General features: G+C 36.6%; 1 protein-coding gene across 10 annotated transcripts in view; it reads left to right on the forward strand.

The window, feature by feature from the left end:
* Window positions 1-17,457, forward strand: part of LOC129303320 (uncharacterized) — a 43,036-nt gene that overhangs the window by 4,893 nt on the left and 20,686 nt on the right. For all 10 annotated transcript variants that reach the window (XM_054942553.1, XM_054942555.1, XM_054942556.1 and 7 more), the window contains 4 exons: window positions 4,481-4,569; window positions 4,843-4,944; window positions 9,833-9,887; window positions 16,950-17,046. In XM_054942553.1, coding sequence (XP_054798528.1) covers window positions 4,481-4,569; window positions 4,843-4,944; window positions 9,833-9,887; window positions 16,950-17,046 — 343 coding nt within the window. The remainder of the gene's footprint in view (window positions 1-4,480; window positions 4,570-4,842; window positions 4,945-9,832; window positions 9,888-16,949; window positions 17,047-17,457) is intronic.

Consider the following 17,457-nt stretch of genomic DNA (forward strand, 5'->3'; position numbering starts at 1 on the left):
TTTTCATGCACGTGTTTAGGAGTTTGAGCAAGAGCTGTTTCAGATGATTGAACTTGTGTGAGTTGAGACATTCTCTTCTTCTCTCGATTGTAAACCTGTAGTGGACAAGTAGATTTAGGAGTTGATGGTGCTTCCAAGGTCTCACTAGGTAAGGAACTAGGAAGTTCGTTGACAAGAGGATCATGACCTTGGTCCTCACTAAGAGGGCTCTCTCTTTCAAGGAGGGTATTGAAATAAGAATTATATTCAAAAAAAGTAACATCAGCAGACACAAAAAACTTCATAGAAGGCGGATGATAATACTTGTACCTCTTTTGAGTAGAGGAATACCCAACAAACACACATTTGAGAATGCACATGATTAAAGACAACACATCTGAATATTCTAGTTATAAGACCACTTGATGCATTAAAATTAGGGAAAAATTGATTAAGAACATTAATAGGACTTTTTGAACTAAGGACAAGGGTTGGAAGTTTGTTAATCATGTGTGTAGCAATTAAATAGCTTCTCCCCAATATTGCTTAGGCACATTAGTTTGAAATAATGAGGCTCTAGTAACATTAAGAAGATGATTATTTTTCCTCTTAGCCACCCCATTTTTTTGGGGAGTATTAACACAGGATGATTCATGTAGAATTCCATGTGTCTCAAAAAAATATGGACAATGATTGATTAAAAAAATCTTTTGCATTGTCAGACCTAACCCTTAATATCCCAACTACAAATTGAGTTTTAATTATGCTATAAAAGGTGGGAAAAATGCTATTAACATCAAATTTTTGTTTTAGCAAACAAATCTATTACACAGGTACAATCATCAATAAATGACACAAACCATCGAGACCCGATAATATTAGGGACACTAGAGGGACCCTAAATGTCACTATGAATCAGGCTAAAAGGAGCCGAAGTTCTTTTATTACTCGTAGGATTTGAAGATCGTTTATGTTTTGCAAGCTCACAAACATCACAATGAAAGGACTCAACAGGTACATCTTTAAACTAAGAAGGAAACATAGCTTTCAAAACATTAAACAAAGGGTGACCCAAACGACGATGATAAAGCCAAATCTGGTCTTTTTTAGACTTGACTCTTTTTGACTGAGAAGAGTAGAGCTGGTAAAAAGGGCCGGCCCGGCCCTGTAGGGCCAGCCCTTGAAGGGCTCGGGCCTTAAAAGGGCCAGCCTTTTAAGCCCGACTTTCCTCTAGGACCCTGATTTTCGAAGCCCGGCCCTTGACATGACTGGCTTAGGGCCGGCCCTGCGGGCTTTAGGCCCTTTTAACCATTTTTATTTTTTTTAAATTTTTTAATCAAACAAAAAATTACTTCATTCTAATATAATACTCAATCAAAAAAGATATAAAAAAACTAACTAAATAACATCTAAGTGAACTAAAAACACATAAAATAATAACAATGCAATAAGTAATAGATCGGTTAAGCCGACAAACACCCAATCAAAATTAGAAGAGTAAATGTTGAACTGAATGAATCATTATCATGGATTTAGATGAATTAGGGGATTTAAGGTTGTATTTTTTTTAGAAAATAGCAGCCAAGGATTTCTGTATGAAATTTATATCAATTAAGAATCAATTATTGTTAAAACCTGAATGAAAAACAAGATACAATGAACTATTGTTAATTTAAAATGAGTTGTTATTAAAATCTAAATGAATATTTATTGATAAAGGCTAACTCGAATTCACAAGTATCTACTCGAATTTTGACAACAAGTGATCTTTGACTGGTATAATTTTTGATCAGTGATTCTTCATTGCTATTTTTCCTTCTTCTTTTTTACCTTCCATCCTCAATAAATATAGGCTAACATGTGATGTGGAGTAACATTTAGTTTAATTTTTTTTTTCAAATGTAAAAAGAGTAAAAATTATGAGAATTAATTAAAAAAATACATATGTGGGCTTAAACGGGCTGGCCCTCGGCCCTGTAGGGCCAACCCTTTTAAGCCCTAGATTAAACGGGCTTAAACGGGCCAGCTCGTTTAAGCCCGATTTATTATTTTGGAGTCCTATTTACAAGTCCGGCCCTACTCTTATACGGGCTTAAACGGGCTAGCCGACGGGCTCGGCCCATTTTTCCAGCTCTAGAGAAGAGAAGGAAGCCATCAAGCTTTGAATCCTACTACATTCACTAGGCTCATAAAAAAAAAGTCCATCTCTTTCTTCAGCAAGTCCAGTTATCTGATTTGTCTCTTGCTCCTGAAAAAGACAAGAGAGAGAAGAGAATGGGAGATAACAATTAGAATTATTAGCAAGTTTTTTCACAGAGATAAGGTTTGTGCATAGTTTAGGAACATGCAAGTCATTTTTTAGGATAAGACTATCACGCAATCTGACATCCCCTTGACTAGCCATAGTAGCTACAGACCCATGATCCCACTTGATTTTCCTAGTACTAGGACATGAATTATAAGATATGAAATTCTTGGAGGAATTTGTCAAATGGCTTGAGGCTCTAGAATCCACAATCCAAGAATGAAGAAAATCTTGTTTTGAGGTAATAAATGCAGACGAAAATAAGACAAATAAAGGCTGAAAGGAGATACCTGAGAACCCCAAAGAACATATATCTGTACTAGAACTAGAAGAAGTCGCCTTGTCAAGTGACTCTAGCATAGATCTTAGTTTCTCAATCTCCCCCTTAAGATCAGTCTTATTAGAATTCTCCTTAGTAAAATCAGTGGCCACATGAGATTGCCCCTTTTTCATATTTGGAGGCTTACCATGCAGCTTCTAGCACTTCTCCTTGGCGCGCCACAGCTTCTTGTAATGAGAGCACCAAATAGGTTCTTTCTTGGAAGAGTCCCCTTGTTTTTCATTTTTCACAAAATGAGAAGCATATTCCTTGAAACCAGGGCAGAGCTTTTCACAGGTGGAGTTTCCATCATCACTCCTCGACGGTTTTCTTCTGCTAATACAATGGCAATGGTCTCATTGAGAGGGAAAACTTCTTCCTGACCAAGAATTTGAACTCTTACAGGATTACATTCTGAATTAAGTCTAACAAGATACTCAAAAATTCTCTGCTTCTCAATGAAGCGTTTAAAGGTAGTTGTATCATCAGGACCTTTCAAAGTAATACACTGATAGTGGTTTAGTTCTTGCCACAAGCTCTTGATAAGGGTAAAGTATTCAGTGACAAATTTACTGCCCTATTTGGCATTGGAAATCTTGGTCCGTATCTCATAAATTTGGGCAGCATCCTTTACCTTCAAGTAAGTTTGGTGCACCGTATCCTAAAACTCCTTAGCCGAGGACAGAAACAAATACATGCGACTAACTTCAGGTGCTATAGATTGCCCCAGCCAATAGATTACCATTGAGTTAGCTTCATCTCAAGCGTTGAACTTGGGTTCTCCTGGCTTAGGACCAGTCCCAAGTAAATGACTAAGCTTCCCTCGGCCCCTTAAAAAGGTACAAACATACTAAGACCAAGCTAGAAAGTTAGCTCTAATCAATCGATAAGCAACTGGAATACTTGGCAATTCCCCAGAAACCCCAAATAAGGAAGACACAGTATTGCAGACGTGTTTTTTTTTGTTGGACATGACTAAAACAAGGAGAGAAGGAGATTTCGAGTAGAACGGAGGTGATTGGAGACCAAATGAAGCCTAGACGTGCTCTCGTGCCAAAAAAGCAGCATAGGGCCGATTCGATCAAGCGGTGCGTGGTGGTAGACGGTAGTTGGACTTCTGGGTTTGGCCGGTCTCAGTCAGCTGTAGGCGGAGGTGATGGTCTGGGCTAAATGGTTTTCGGCAATAGTGGGTCTGATTGTTCAGAACCCTAATGCACAGGTTGAATCCTAACACAAAAATGAACCCAATCTAAAAAACTCTAACCCTCAGATAGGCTCTAATACCAAGACAAATTTGGTGAAAAAATACTCTTCATTATTTCACTCACACAATTTACAAGAGCTGGTTGTGATATTTATAAGAGTATATCCACAGAGTAATAAATGCTATCTTAACCTCTAACCACTAACTAATATTTATCTATTAAAGAAATAAAATAAATTTACACAATTTAACTACACATTTTAACAATATATATTTATATATATGCTGTGATTGATTCTATAAATTATTGCTTCAAACGCATCTTGAAGTGAGTATATAGAGAAAGGTTTCTTGATGAGGTTATGAGTGTATATTAAACATAACATAGATTGTATTGTTGCTGTTGAGACTGACTTACTAACCTTTTGACTACCTTCTTCTCTCTCTCTCCCTCTCCCTCTTTGTGATTTTGTTAATATTTTGGGAGATGAGTAAAAAGATAGGACCATGTAGGGGAAGAATTATTGTAGACTTTGTGCATATTCTGGAAAGAAAAGGTTGAAATACAAATTTTTAGGCCATTGAACCTCAACAATAACTTAATTGAGTTTTTTTTTTTGCCCCAAGTTGCATGCTATCCATTTGAAGCATTAATTTATATATTGCTTTTCAGGGTTTTAGTATGTGCTCCTAATTATCAGAATGGTGGTCTCAATAGGATACCTTGTACATCAACCAACTCAAAGACGATGAATGATGAATGTAAGTAGCAGATTACTCTGCCAAAATGAAAAAAAATAAATAAAATGTAAGTATCAGATTGCAGTTGTTCATCACCCTTATTTTGTTGACTTCATTTTGCCTAGGATTTTACTTTTATTTCTTTTCATAACTTTTCAATTAAAGATGGATATTATTTGTTAGTACTTTTGGTTTTGGGACAATGGCCCTTAATTTCCCCCTTTTATTTTAATTGTCATCAGACTGAATACCTTCTAACTACTTAGATTTTGACCTCTTGATCCATGTTGTCAGATGTGGGATTATCTGTTATTGATTTGCTTTATGATGATGGACCAAAAATCATTGTGGAAGAGCACCCTACCTTTGAAGACCATGTTGCCTTTTCACTTGAAGGTTTTGTACTCGAATTAAACCTCCTCCCATTTTAGATTGCTTAGTAGGGTCATTTATCAATAGCTTGTAAGCATATTGTTCTTTTGCATTTGGGGGAAATCAGAGATGCTATTCTCCATATTTTATTAATGGATGCTATATTGGAAAGTAAAGAAATGCTGAAATTTGTTATGAAATGAAATTCAAATGCAAGAATAAAACCAAAAGTTAATCCAAGACTTTTTTTGTTTTTTTGGGGACTCTACATCTTGATGATTCTAATTTTGCCTTCAATAGCTCAAATAAACTTGCAGTTTTGATAATCATGTCTTGAACATTTCTAGCCTCATGGGTGTTTTTCTTAAGAGATTTGTGGAGATATTATATTTATTGTAAATGTTCTTAGCTGATTGTTAGGAGTTATAGGATTTATTAGAAGTTATTAGTTTTTATTCCCTTGTCTCTTAGCTTAGTGCATAAATACTCTCTTGTATCATACTATCATTATCATGAATGAAAATCATATTTTTCCTCTCAAAATCGCACATGGCATCAGAGCTAGTTAGATTAAAACCCTAATTAGGGTTTTTCTGTCGCATAGAACAGTGTCTATCTTGGAATACTCGTATGGCTGAAACCTTAATGGAGGACGAGAGGTGTTGTTGGACCTCACTGCTGGCCAATGAAGGACTAGAGACCTGGTCCTTTAGTGCAACCCAAAAGTCTGGTGCCCGTCAATGGCGTGTGGCTGTCACACGTGCCAATCATCCATTCTGCGTCAGAGAGAGAGAGAGAGAGAGAGAGAGATCGAGTGCGTGGTGGCGCGTGGTGGGTGTTTTTCAACAACAACGACATTTTCTGGCAATGAAGGACCATTTCCGGCTCAGTCCCAGTGTTTTTCAGTTGTGGGTACTTCGAGTCTTCATCTTGTTTGTTGATTGTGTTTCTTGTCAAAACAAACCAGACCTAGAGAATGCAAATACCCCGAAGTTCTTAAAGGAAATAGGGCTTCTAATACTAGAAGTAGTGTGTCTTGGCCTTATTGATTTGACTTGTACTCGTTTTCCTGAGTTTTCGACAATGGGTGATGAGGCATGCATAACTGCCATCTAAAATTGTTGAATCTGATGCAGTATGGGTAAATCAGATTTCAAAGTCAGTCTCTGTTTTCCTGGCACAAAGGGGTAATTTTCTTCAAGCCTTGAAAACATCAAGAGTTGAAACTTTGTGGATCATTGACTCTGGAGCATCGGATCACATGACCGATAACCACCGATTATTCTCTACATATACTCCATTTGCTGGAAATTTGAAAGTCAAAATTGTAGATGGGTCTCTTACTCCTATCACTCTAGAATCGGTTCTTCATGTGCTGAAATTAGCATGCAATTTGTTGTCTGTTAGCCAATTGACAAAGCAATCTAAATGTTGAGCTAATTTTCTTCCAACCCATTGTGTCTTTTAGGATCTATCATTGGGGGTGGTGATTGGACGTGCTAATGAATGTGAGGGACTCTACTTTCTTGAAAGTGCTAGAGTGAGTCACCATCAAGCTACTAGTATATGTAACTCTACGTTGACCTCTAAAAATGCAGATATTCTGTGCGGATATTTTGTGATGACACAAGAGAATGAGTCATCCTAATTTCTATTACTTATCTCGTTTATTCCCAAACCTTTGACTTACTAACCGTAATGTCAAATGTGAAGTGTGTGAACTAGAAAAGCACTATCGAACATCGTTTCCTAGAGCACCGTATACACCCACCAAACCGTTTGTTACCATACATAGTGATTTGTGTGGTCTATCTTGTATCCCAAACCACACCAAATCAAAGTGGTTCATTACCTTCATTGATGATCATTCTTGTGTTTGCTGGGTATATCTCTTAAAAGACAAGTCTGAGAGTGCATCCATGTTTATCAATTTCTTTACCATGACAAAAACCCAGTTCAACACAAACATCCAAGTTCTTCACACCAACAATGGTACTAAATATTTCAACCAAGTCTTGAGTACCTTCCTCCATGAGCATGAGATTGTCCATCGAAGCAATTGTGCTTATACACCCTAACTAAATGCGATTGCAGAAAGAAATAATTGACATATTCTTGAAGTTTTTAGGGTCCTCTTGTTCACCCATAATGTTCAAGTTTTATTGGGGGGATGCCATCCTAACTGTCACCTACCTTATTAATCGAATGCCCAGTCGTATTTTGTCCTTTGACACCCCTCTTCAAAGATTGCAAAGTGTTTTTTCTACATCTCATATTGAAACCAACATTCCTCTTTATGTGTTTAGGTGCATAGCCTTTGTCCACATCTACCAAACCAATAAACTTGGACCTCATGCTGCAAAATGCATATTTCTTAGTTATTCCCCTATTCAAAAGGGATATAAATGTTTTGATCCTATTTCCAAACACATGTTTGTGAGTCTTGGTGTTACTTTTCATGAAGACATGCCTTTTTATCCCAATTCTTCAATTCAAGGGGAGAGTATAGGTAAATCTCAGACTTGGGAACAAGAGATTAACAAAGAACATGTGCTCCTTTATTCTTGGTATATACCAGCAGAGTCACCATCACCATAATTACCAGAACCATCAAAACCCTTATCAGAACCATTAGAACCCTCATCACCATCCCCTGTGCCAGTCATAAAGGAAAAATCATCATCAGGGGGAGATGTAGAAAAGCAAAAAGACAAAGACTTGTTGGTTTATTCACGAGAGCATAAATCCAAGGAAGGAGAGTACTTTGTGTCTGAAGCACCAAAGGAGTCAGAACTAGTGATAGCTCTTGAACTGCTCAGTAAAGTCCTGAACAGGTGAGTGATCAATTTGATGTTGATTTACCTATTGCTTTCAAAAAACAACCTCGCTCTTGTACCTTACATCAATACAGAAGCACATGTCCTACAAGGCTCTTTCTCCAAGTTATCAGCCTTTTGTCACCAGTTTGGATAAAATTGTAGTTCCCAACATGATCAAAGAGGCATTGAAAATACCAGAATGGAGAAATGCAATCATGGAAGAAATGGGAGCCCTAAAGAAGAATGGAACATGGGAGATTGTTTCAAGGCCGAGTGGCAAGAAGCTTGTAAGCTGCAAGTGGGTTTTTACCCCAAAGTACAAGGCCAATGGCACTCTTGACAAGTTAAAAGCACGTCTAGTGGCGAGAGGGTTTACTCAGGCATATGGTATTGACTACAAAGAGACTTTTGCACCAGTGGCAAAATTAAATACCATCAAAGTTCTATTATCTATGACAGCTAACTTAGAATGGCCACTTCATCAACTTGACATCAAGAATGCCTTCATAAATGGAGAACTAAAAGAAGTTTATATGACTCTACCACCAGGATTTGATAGAGGCAGAGGTGATCAAGTATGTAGGTTGAAGAAATCTTTGTATGGCTTAAAGCAGTCTCCTACGGCATGTTTTGATAGATTCTCAAAGGTTCTCAAGCTAGAAGGATGCAAGTAGGGCTTGTCAGACCATACAATATTTGTTATAATTGAGGGAGATAAAAGGTGCATCCTTATTGTATATGTTGATGACATTATTCTCACAGGGGGACTATCGTGAGGAAATCACAAGACTAAACGTTGCTTTGGGAAAAGAATTCAAGGTAAAAGACCTCAAACATTGCTCTGGGAAAAGAATTCGAGGTAAAAGACCTCAGTGTCTTGAAATACTTCCTTGGGATGGAAGTTGCAAGGTCAAGGAAAAGTATTTATGTATCTCAAAGGAAGTATATACTTGATCTTTTGGAAGAAATAGGTATGTTGGGCTGTAGGCACGTGAAACTCCTATTGTGGTTTTGAAGAAAAAGAAGCCTAAGAAGAATAAGAGTCAAAAGAAGATGGCGATTCTGATGATGAGGGTGAAGAAGACAATAAAAAAGAAGAGGCCACTGATAAAGAAAGATATCAGAGATTTGTTAGGAAGTTGATTTACCTTTCCCATACAAAATCGAATATTGCCTTTGCAGTAAGTGTGGCTAGCCAATACATGTCTGAACCAAAGAAGAAGCATTATGAAGCAGCTTACAGGATTTTGAAGCATCTAAAAAGTATTGCTGGTAAAGGGTTGTTCTTCTTGAAAGAAGAACAGAGAATCATAGAGGTCTACATAAATGCAGATTGGGGAGGAACTCATCTTGATAGGAGATCAACCTTTGAGTATTGTTCCTTTGTTTGGGGGAATTTGGTTACCTGGAAGAGTCAAAAATAGAGTTGTTTCTAAGAGCAGTGCTAAGTCCGAATTAAGAGCGTTGGCTTAAGAAATAATGGAAGAATTATGGCTGAAACGAATCCTGGAAGAGATACATGTTGAAGTGGACTCACCCTTAAAACTCTACTGTGACAATAAGGTAGCCATAAGCGTGGCCCTAAATCCTGTTCAACATGAGAAATCAAAACATGTGGAAGTGGATAAGCATTTCATTAGAGAAAAAGTGGAAGATGAAATCATATGTTTGATCTATTTGCCTACGAACCTTCAAGCTACAGATGTTTTGACTAAGCAGTTACATAAGGCCGCATGTGAAAGTTGCATAAGCAAGTTGGACATGATTAACATTTATGATCAAACTTGAGGGGGAGTGTGGAGATATTGTATTTATTGTAAATATTCTTATCTGATTTTTAGGAGTTATAGGATTTATTAGAATTTATTAGTCTTTATTCTCTTGTTTCCTAGCTTAGTGTATAACTACTTTCTTGTATCATACTATCATTATCATGAATGAACATCATATTTTTCCTATCAAAATCCCACAAGACTGCTGGCATATTTATTTATATATGAATGCAGTGTTATTTTCCTAACGTTTATCAAATGTTTCTCATATTATCTGTTACTTTGACAAGTTTTTATTCAATATTAATTGATGGCTTTTAGGTTTGGGTAAAGTTGGAGCAGAAACACCCCCTCATTCACCTCAACAACCAAACAGGTCCCTATTGTTACTAATTGGTTCTTCATTTTTTCTCCTTTCGACACAAATTACTAGTGTTGCTGCTGTTTTAATCATTAACATAATGCAAGAATTCACGATAAGTTCTAGGTGCTTGAATTTCATGTTAAATGACTCATTATTTTATAAAAGTGGAATTTAGATTTAACTTACCAAGATATCACTCACTTTGATGAAGTTTTTGGCTCATAATAATACTTGTGTCAAGAAAACTACAAGTTAAGGGTTATAGAGTTCCATAGGATTGAGATTATAAAACTATTCCTATTCTTTGTCTAGAAATTTTGATAATCTTGCTTATCTTCTTTATTTCAAACAACATTGAAAAATGAGAGAAACCTTATAATAAAAAGAACATATATTGGTGATTGTACCTTTCACATATATGCATTTTATCGAGCTTTTTAGCTTGTATGATAGATGACAAAATGCATAACTCAACTCAACTCTCAATGTTGTGACTACTAAGGGTACAATGTTAAGGCTCTTTCTCATCAAATATTTAGCATATTTCGTATATTTATCCTAAATTTTTAAGCTTTACTTTTGTGATCTTTTGAAGAATAGAACATGTGGAATTATATGTGTGTGTTTACACATGTATTTTATATTGTCATGTTCCAAATAAGATGTTAAACTATGTGTTGTCTTCAAGTAGCCTCAAGTAAGTCTTGTGGTACTTAGTTGGAATAGTTTTTTTCCTCTAGCATGTTGGTTTTTAAGGTTAGGTTCCCCATACTTTGTTAGATGTATATTAATTGGTATTAATAGTTAGACCAAACTTTAGAGGAAGGGCTACCTGCAAGGGTTTTGACCTAGTGGTTAGAGTGAGTCTTGCAAATTTGTTGCCATCAGGATGTCATATAATTTGTTGCAAATTTGACCTAGTCTCACACTAGGTTGCCACTAGTTGTTCTTCTGCTACTTCAATGACATGAATGTTTATAATCACAAGCCAATTTTTAACGGTGTGCTCTTGCTTATATCTTCATCAATACCCACCAAATAATTCAAAGTATAGTGAAATAACATAAGAACTCTTATTATTACATCAAGATGAGGCTTCTAGTTTGTCATATCAAAATTGGGAAAAAATTAGGGGAGAGTAATTTTTAAAACTGACATTATTTTCCATGTTATGCATGAAATCCAAGATAAGCCAATTATTGTTAATAAGCCAAATGGCTCTTACTAGATTATATGTAATGTTAAATTGTGAGAACGGTCAACCAACTTATTTTAGGGAATATTACTCCTAATTTGTAGGGATAGAATTAGAGGAGATTAAGGAAATTAATAGGTGATATTATTTGATTTTTATTTCTGATTTTTATTTCCCTGTATAAGTCGTTGAAGTCTATATATATTTTACATAGTATTGTGAATAATACACAAAAATTTTGATCCAAAAGTACTAAATTCTATCAGAGCAAGTCAAATCTGACCTAGAAAATTCAAACAGAGATGATCAATTGAAGTGGGAGCCACAATCTAGCAGCCCACGAACTTCACCTAAAGGTTTTGGCACTAATGACTCCCAAACGCACCCAGATGGTATAGGTTGAGTTTTGTTGAAGGGTGTTGTATGCCTCTCGTCTTTGACAAGTTTAACGGCAGCAATTATTGTGAGTGGGCTCAAGCCATAAGGCTAGCCATTAGAGGTTGAGGTAAGCTGGGCTTTATCATCGACACTTCTAAAGTTCTCGATGGTTTAGATACTAAGGCTATGATGAAGTGGGAAGTTGAGAACTTGATGGTAGCTTTATGGTTGGTCAATGCCATGACTTTGCAAATTTGGTGCTCCTTCATGTTCCTCCTAGCGACGAAAGATATCTGGGATGCTTTTACAGAATCTTACTTGGATGGTGAAGATGCTTTTTGAATCTATGATCTAAAAACAAGGTGATGGCAGATTAAACAAGGTGAGCGAGAGCTTAACGAATTCTGGTTGGAGTTGGTTGTAGTATGGCAGGAGAATGACCTGAATGCAGAAAAGGAGTGGTCCTGTGCTTGTGATGCAATGAGGTGTAAAAGACGTATTTAGGATGAACGGGTGTTTCAGTTCTTGGCGGGGATTGATAATTCATTAGATGATGTTCATAGCAGAATCTTGGCTTGCTCTCTATTACCTTTAGCCCGTGATGCATTTGTAGAAGTTTGTAAGGAGGCTTCTCCCCAAAAGGTGATGCTAATTGAACCCATCTCAGTCTCTTCTTCATTTGAATCTTCTACTTTGGCAAGCAGGAGCTTTGATCAAGGGCCAAAGGAGACAAAAGGGAAAATCTTTTGTGACTATTGTAAAAAGACTGGCCACTTTAAGGACAAGTGTTTGGACTTACATGGTAAGCTTGCTGATTGGAAAATACATAAAGGGAAGGTTCGTGGGTATCAAGCTACTATTGAAACTACCTAAGAAAATTCAGGTTCTGTGCCCACACTTGACAAGGAGTAGTTAACTAAGCTCTTGGAGATGCTTAACGCCCTACAGTAATCTAGATAGTTATCCCAAGTGCCCTACACTGCTTTTGTGTCTAAGCAAGGTAATAATTACTATGCTTTAAATACCAGTTTCCATAAATCCAAACGGATTGTTGACTTTAGATCCTTAGATCACATGACTGCGGATTCCACATTATTCACATCTTACTTTTTTGTATGGTGGACATGAGAAAATTGATACTACAAATGGTACCTCTTTTACTATTGTTGGCAAGGGAAGCATCACTATTTATGAGTTTTTATGATTGGATTTTTGTGCTTCATGTTGCCTATCTAGCTTGTAATTTACTGTTTACTAGCAAGTTGACTAAACAATTTCATTGTAATGCTCATTTTTTTTCCCACTCACTGTATTTTTTAGGATTTCTCATTAGGGAAGATGATTAGCAATGCTAAGTAGTGTGATGGGCTTTACTACCTTGACAAGTCAACCATGGGTAATCTTTGGTCTCGAGTCTAGTGTAATCTTGTGTCCACCCCTGAGAATAATGATATTTTGTTATGGCATAAAAGAATGAGTCATCTCAAAATTTAGTACTTGAGTCATTTGTTTCCTCATTTCTCATCAAATAAATTTTCTAGTTTTCATAGTGGTACTGGTGAATTGGCTAAACACGATTGTTCTCCTTTTCCGTGCTCTGAGTACAAGGTTTCTAAGCCATTTTCTATCATTCATAGTGATGATGTGTGGGGTCCTTTGCAAGTTCCAAATTGAATCACACAAAGTGGTTTGTTACCTTCATAGATGATCATACTCTTGTATGTTGGGTATACTTGATAAAAGATATATCTGACATGGCCTCGATATTCATTGAATTTTTCACCCTGATTCTTAACCAATTCAACACCTAAATAAGTCTCTGAGTGTGTTTATGAAATCTTGAGGCATAGTTCATAAAACCTCTTGTGCAAATAGCCGTTAACAAAATGGGATTGTCGAACGTAGAAACACACTCTTACTTGATGTTGCTCATGCCCTTATGTTTACTATCCACATGCCAAAATTCTTTCAGGGTGATGCCATCCTCATTGCCACTTACCTCATAAATCGTATGCCAAGCAAGATTTTATCTTATACTACTCCACTAGATCATCTTTGTGAAACATTGTGTGTTTTTGAATTAGACAAGACTTACATTTTATTCACAGATGCACACTACATACATACAGTTTACAAATAAAATCTATGTGGGGAATAAAATCAAATCAATAATAAAAATATTAACTCCCATGATTCCATCTAATAATATCCCTATATTTAAGGAATAAATCTCTAATAAAATGCATTAAATATTAATTTTAACCATTCTCACAAACATACTCACTCAAAAATCTTGAAATGAATCTCTCTCGTTGAAAGTTTTTGGCTGTGTAGCCTTTGTTCATCTGTGTTTCTCTACGAACTTGAACCCTAGGTCGTTAAGTGTGTGTTCATTGGTTATTCTACCTCTCCAAAGGTTTTACAAATGCTTCGATCCTTCCTCTAAGAATCTATTTGTTAGTCATGATGTTACTTTCTCCAAACATGAACCCTTTTATCCTCTTTCAATTTAGGGGGAGAGTTGGAGTGAATTATAGTTGTTGTTTCCTCTTATTGCTACTCTTAATCCCACTCCTCTTGAACCAGTGTTTGTCTCTTTTATGCTAGAAGCAAAAGAAAATGCAGGTGTTAGGGGAGATAGGGACATTAGTACCATAGGAAAGGAGACCATAGTATACACGTGGAAGATGAATTATGGTACAAAAGCTCTCAAGCTTGAGGCAGTATCTGAATTAGAACCGGTGAAAGATTCAGTGGAAGAAAGGTTTGAAGAAGAACATGGAGCCAACATAGAGACGGTTAATGAAACCTCTTGTATAGGGAAGGTCCTAGAGGAACCAAAGAATGATTTGAATTTGCCAATTTCCCTTAGGAAAAAACCTTGGTCTTGTATACAACTCCCAATTTAGAAATATTTGTCCTCTGAAGCCTTATCTCCATCCTACCAAGCTTTCATTACTAATATAGATGGTGTAAGCATTCCTAATAGCATCCAAGAAGCTCTACGATCACCAAGATGTGAAGAAGCTATCTTGCAAGAAATGAGAGCATTGGAGGAAAATGGAACTTGAGAAATTGTGAAGAAGCTGAGGAACAAGAAGATTGTGAGTTGCAACTGGGTGTTTACCCAAAAATACAAGGTTAATGGAAATCTTGATAAGCTAAAGGCTAAGTTGGTGGCAAGAGGACAAACTTATGGAATCGACTATAAAGAAACTTTTCCACCAGTGGCCAAGTTAACCACTATTAGAGTATTGTTATCTATAGTAGCAAATCTTGGTTGGTTGTTGCACTAGCTGGACATAAAAAATGTTTTTTTGAATAAAGACTTGAAAGAGGAAGTCTATATGGCTTTACCCCTTGATTTTGATAAAAGAAAAAATGATTAGGTGTGCAAATTGAAGAAATCCTTGTATGCATTGAAGTAATCACCAAAGGTGTGGTTTGATAGATTCTCATGAGTCCTAAAGTCACAAGGCTACAAGCAAGGACTATTGGATTACACCATGTTCATCAAAGTGGAGGGAGGTAAGAGATGTATTCTCATTGTGTATGTTGATGATATAATTATCTCTGGTGACCATAGTGAAGAGATAATGAGAATAAAGGCTGCGTTGGGGCAAGAGTTTAAGGTGAAGGACCTTGGAAATTTGAATTACTTCTTGGGGATGGAAGTTGCAAGATCAAAGTAGGGAATTTATGTAACTCAATGAAATTGTATACTTGTTCTCTTAAAGAAGACAGGTATGATAGGGTGTAAACCTATTGAAACACCTATTGCTTTTCCAAAGAAGAAACAGAACTCCAAGAAAAAAGAGGAAAATTTTGATGGAGAAATCGAACCAGTTAAGGATGAAGAGGATAGGGAGAAAGAAGAACCAGCTAATAAAGAAAGATATGAGAGACTTATTGGGAATGGCATCTCCCTCTCTTACACCAGACCTGACATAGCCTTTGCAGTGAGTATGGCTAGTTAGTATATGTTTGAGCCAAAGGAAAAATGCATGGAAGTAGCCTACAGGACTCTTAGATACTTCAAGGGTACTCTTGGAAGGGGCTCGTTTTTTCAAAAGCATGAACGAAGAACCAAGGGTCTACATTGATGTAGATTGGGGTGGACACCACCCAGATAGGAGATTTTCTTCTGGCTGTTGTTCATTTGTGTTAGGCAATCTGGTCACTTGGAAGAAAATGATAGGACCAGCACTAATAACAGCTATTTAAAGAAATTAATGACAGAAAAATGATGAATAATTCACTGGTATCCTTTATTACGAAGGGATAATGTAGAGAATACACTCACTAATCAACCTTACTTTAGTTCCTATTCCACACATCAAATAAGAACAGAAAACAAGAGAGAGACCCTCAAACAACCTGGTTTTCGAGAGACCAAGCCCTCTCTCCAAAGACGATACTACTCCCCCCCGCTTCTCTGTGACTCCCCCACCCTTTTTTTACTCTTCCACTACCTAATAGTGTCAGGTTTCATTATGCATTATGTTTTTCCCACTCTGTCCTTGTTCCTGGGTATTTCTATTGGGCCTTCGCTTGTATACGTGGCCCCACATGTTGGGAGGCCCAACAGAAGAGTTAGATGCAAAGGGTTGTCTCCAAAAGTAGTGCTGAATCAGAACTAAGAGCACTAGCTCAAGGTATGCTAGAAGAAATTTGGCTGAAATGGGTATTGGAAGAAATTCATGTTAGATTAGATTTACCACTAAAATTGTACTATGATAACAAGGCCGTTATAAGCATGGCCTTGAACTCGGTTCAACATGAGAAATCAAAGCATGTGAAAATTGACAGGCATTTTATCAAAGAGAAGGTGGAAGTTGGGATCGTTTGTTTGACCTTTGTACTGAAAAATCTTCAAGCAGTAGATGTATTGACCAAGGGGTTACATAAACTTGTATTTGAGAATTATATGAGCAAGTTGGACATGATCAACATCCATGATCTAACTTGAGAGGGAGTGCTAGAATAGTCAACTAAATTGTTTTAGGGAATATTACTCCTGATTTATAGGGATAGGATTAGAGGAGATTAAGGAAATTAATAGGTGGTATTATTTAGTTTTTATTTCCCTGTATAAGTTGCTGAAGTTTGTATATATTTTACAAAGTATTGTTAATAATACTCAATGATTCTGATCCAAAAGTCCTACACAGTCATTTCTGATCCAAAAGTCCTCATCTTACCAAATAATTCATGTCCATATGAATGATAGACACATGCCCACGTGTGAGGAGAATGTTAGTGTTTGACACACAGTCATTCTTGTAGTGTCTTTTCTTTGTTGTCTCCACTTAAATTTTTGTTTCAGTCGTGCATAACATGGTTAGTTTTTGGTTCTAAAATTGATTTCCTTGAGGCTGACCATTTCTATATTAACATGATTAATATCTTATACTTGCCTACCTCATCATTACTATGGACGATGGTGAGTAGTATACATGATATTTTATTGTCTGAACATATTTTGGAATTTTGGTTTCCAGAATCTCTTATGGTTTCTCTCAATTGCTGAAGGATGAAAAGAAAAAGAAGTGGTCAAAGGCCATTAACCATGAACTGGAAGACCTTGAACTTGAAGTGGTAAGGACATCATTGAAAATCATCTTTCTTTTCTTAAATGGACTAATCCAATGTGCATCTTCTAATGCTATAAGTAGTCAAAGTGCAAGTTCCCTACAAGCATTTTTTAATTATTATATTTGAGTTAGTTTACAACCTGTTCCATTTCTGAGAGTTAAACTATGCTTTTGATTTTTGTTTGTTTAAAAAGCCTTTGTTTAGGATATTGGTATGTTGTTGGATATAATACGTTGTCAAACCCATTTTCCACTACCTGCTGCTGAGGATAGTTGGGTAATGTAAGATAATTTGCACAATAACTCGACTTCCTCACTGCTCTATTCCTCTACTACTCATGCACAAATGCTTACTGTTCCCTGAAAGTGGGGCTTCCCCCATTTTTAATGCATACAATGGTTTCAGTATGTCCCA

This window comes from Prosopis cineraria, unplaced genomic scaffold (genome assembly GCF_029017545.1).
Source record: "Prosopis cineraria cultivar Desert tree isolate PC_DT_omini unplaced genomic scaffold, ASM2901754v1 PC2, whole genome shotgun sequence".
In the NCBI taxonomy this organism is placed as follows: domain Eukaryota; kingdom Viridiplantae; phylum Streptophyta; class Magnoliopsida; order Fabales; family Fabaceae; genus Prosopis; species Prosopis cineraria.